A 2,634-nucleotide genomic window follows, 5' to 3' on the forward strand; every position below is an offset into this window, starting at 1 on the left:
AAAATTAAAAAATACACAACTTTCAATATCCAAATTAACAAAGACTCTAACCTCAAGATTCCTCCATCAAGAACATTAATTACTAGTCAAACAAAAAATCGATCCAAACAAAAATATTGATATCAAATGTAAAGATTTTTTTAAGAAAAAAAAAAACTGTATATTACCATACCCGCAAAATATAGATCTAAATAGATAAAAATATATAACAATTTAAAAATGCATAAAATCATAATTCATATCAAGTCATAAACTATAAAACTAAAGAGTAAATAGGATTGATTCCCACAAGCATCAGAAACATAAAACCTCAACATCAATAACAAAATAATATCAAAATATCAAAAAAGAACAATCATTTAAAAATTCCTCTACACCTCAAAACTCAAGGAGTAAGAGTCTGAAGCTTCCTCAATCGTTTGACAGCAGGGGATGTGGTCTTCATCACTTTTCTAACTTTCTTCTTCTTCATCTTTTTACCTACAGAAGGCATCTCTCTGATTGGTCCAGGTGGCACCCCTTTCTTTAAAGCACTGCCACGTGGCGTCACAGATGGCGGGATTCTAAGGCTTTGAGGTGGCAATGGACTCTGTGGCTTCCATACCAAATTGTTCTTGATTGAAAATCTTACCCTTTTTGCACTTTTATCACCACTCTTCATTGCAGTATTTGTATTTTGTTCACTGGTTTCAGGATTTTGAGACTCTTTTGCATCACCATTCTTCATTCTTTTTCTCTTTTTGGGAGCTTTAGTGTTTGTGATTGTGATTGGTGATGTGTCATGTAGTAGACTTGATTCACCATCTTTATCTAAGCCTTCTTCTTCAGCTACCTTTTCAAATTCCTTTTGAAGATTTGCTTTGAAGATATCACCAAAAGTAATATCATTCCCATTACTGGTTATTCCATTGCTTACATTTACATCTTCCCCATTGGGAGCAATCACATTGTTATTGTTGTTTTCTTTTGAACCCTCCTCCGGAGTCGTTCTCTTCTTCTTCTTTTTCTTTGAAGACTTTTTAGATCCTTCTGCAACAGTTTCAGACACTTTCAATAGCTTCTGTTTGCCATTGGTGATAATGGGGACTAAATCAGGAACTTCTTCATCTGCATTATCAATTTGGAGAGCAGGAAGTGGAACTTTAATACCAGAAACTTCCATGTCCTTCTCTAGCTTGAGGAACTCCTTCTGCAAACCAAAAAAAACCTTCCTGTTTCCTTGAAAACAATCACTAGAGGATCCAAACTCGTAGAACTTAGCTGAAAACCCCATCTTTAGAGCTATTGTACCCAAATTCATTACCTCGGTGTCTATCTCAGTTTCGTGATTCTTCATCTTCTCAAGAAGACTCTTCCCCATACACAACAAAGGCTCAAAAACAGTATTCCTAATCTTACCCAGCAACACCTTGTCTTGAGAATTAATCATGACATTGAACAAGGGTTTAAGCAGAATCTCATATGTTTCGATACTTAGAGGCAAATAACCTTTGATTTCGTCGAGAAAAACCGAAACGATGTGATAGTTAACGCCATTCCCCAAAAACTTCTTCTCGTTAGCTAACAAGGACTTCTCTTGGTAAATAGTCATCACTCTTAAAGTCAGTTCCAAGTCCCATGAATTCTTTTGAAGGAACTGAAAAGTGCAATTTACGAATCTGCGAATAAGAAGATAGAACTTATCTAACCTGAGGACATCGATTCCCGACCATTCACGACGGAGCGTTGTGAGGAAAACGGAGAGGTAATGGAGTGAGAGCGGGACGTCAAGGGTTAGAAGCATGAACGAGAGCCTGTTAATGAGATTTGATTGTACGGGAGCTTTATCGGCGTGCCAGATGCAGTAGAAAAGCCCTTTCCATAGCTTTTTCATTTCCTCATCGGAGATTTCGAGCTGTGTCGGAAGCCAATTGGTGACTTCTCGGAGAGCTTTTGTCCTCGCCCCAGTGTTGCAGGAAGCTAATTTTCTTATTACTAACAGAGATTGTGGCACCACCGCCGCGTTTGATGGATCTGTGACAAGTGATTCGGTAGCACCGGCGACTTCTAGCTCCATTCTCAGCTGTTGATCGGCGATGTGAAAACCCTAATTTGCTGAAACCCTATATTATAAGTGGCGTTTTGACGCCTATAGCGTTTGAAACCTCGCCCCCTGCATATTTGAATACAATTTGTTTTAGATAAAGTTACACATTGTTGCCCTCAAGTATTCTGTATTTACAAATTTAGTTTAGAAGTTTAAATTAAGTTATTTGTAACAATTTTGTGCAAGATTCTAAGCATCTTTTATCATGTCATGTACCAAGCACATGCCTTTTATTAGAAACACTTTTTTTTGTCAAATTAGCACAATTGTTGTGTTTTTGTCTGCTTTAGAAATTCTTTTTCATCTTCGATCTTGATGTAACATGGAAAATCATCACGAGGTTGATCAAGTCAAGATAGTGGATATGTAGCCTAATGTCACTAGCAGCCTCGATTTGAAACATGTAACACTCATCAACATGATTGTTATAGTCACCCCAGGACTTTCATCTCGGGAACGACCTCTAACAATCTAATTAAAACTGATGCAAAATAAGGATCGGTTCCTTTTAGTGGAAAAGAATTAATTATGTGTATGTGCGATATATA

General features: G+C 37.1%; 1 protein-coding gene across 1 annotated transcript; it reads right to left on the reverse strand.

Annotated features, from left to right (window-relative positions):
* Window positions 1-220: 220 nt before the first annotated feature.
* On the reverse strand, window positions 221-2,146 carry LOC145001071 (ribosomal RNA processing-like protein). The gene has a single exon (XM_078960405.1). It carries the CDS (start codon window positions 2,054-2,056, stop codon window positions 386-388), a length of 1,671 nt encoding a protein of 556 aa, XP_078816531.1. The 5' UTR covers window positions 2,057-2,146; the 3' UTR covers window positions 221-385.
* Window positions 2,147-2,634: the final 488 nt, after the last annotated feature.

The sequence above is a fragment of the Lactuca saligna genome, chromosome 6 (assembly GCF_052625555.1).
Source record: "Lactuca saligna cultivar CGN05327 chromosome 6, ASM5262555v1, whole genome shotgun sequence".
NCBI classification, from domain to species: Eukaryota; Viridiplantae; Streptophyta; class Magnoliopsida; order Asterales; family Asteraceae; genus Lactuca; species Lactuca saligna.

Excerpts from the sequence above, each read along its gene's own strand:
- LOC145001071 (XM_078960405.1), bottom strand. The coding sequence starts at position 2,056 with ATGGAGCTAGAAGTCGCCGGTGCTACCGAATCACTTGTCACAGATCCA.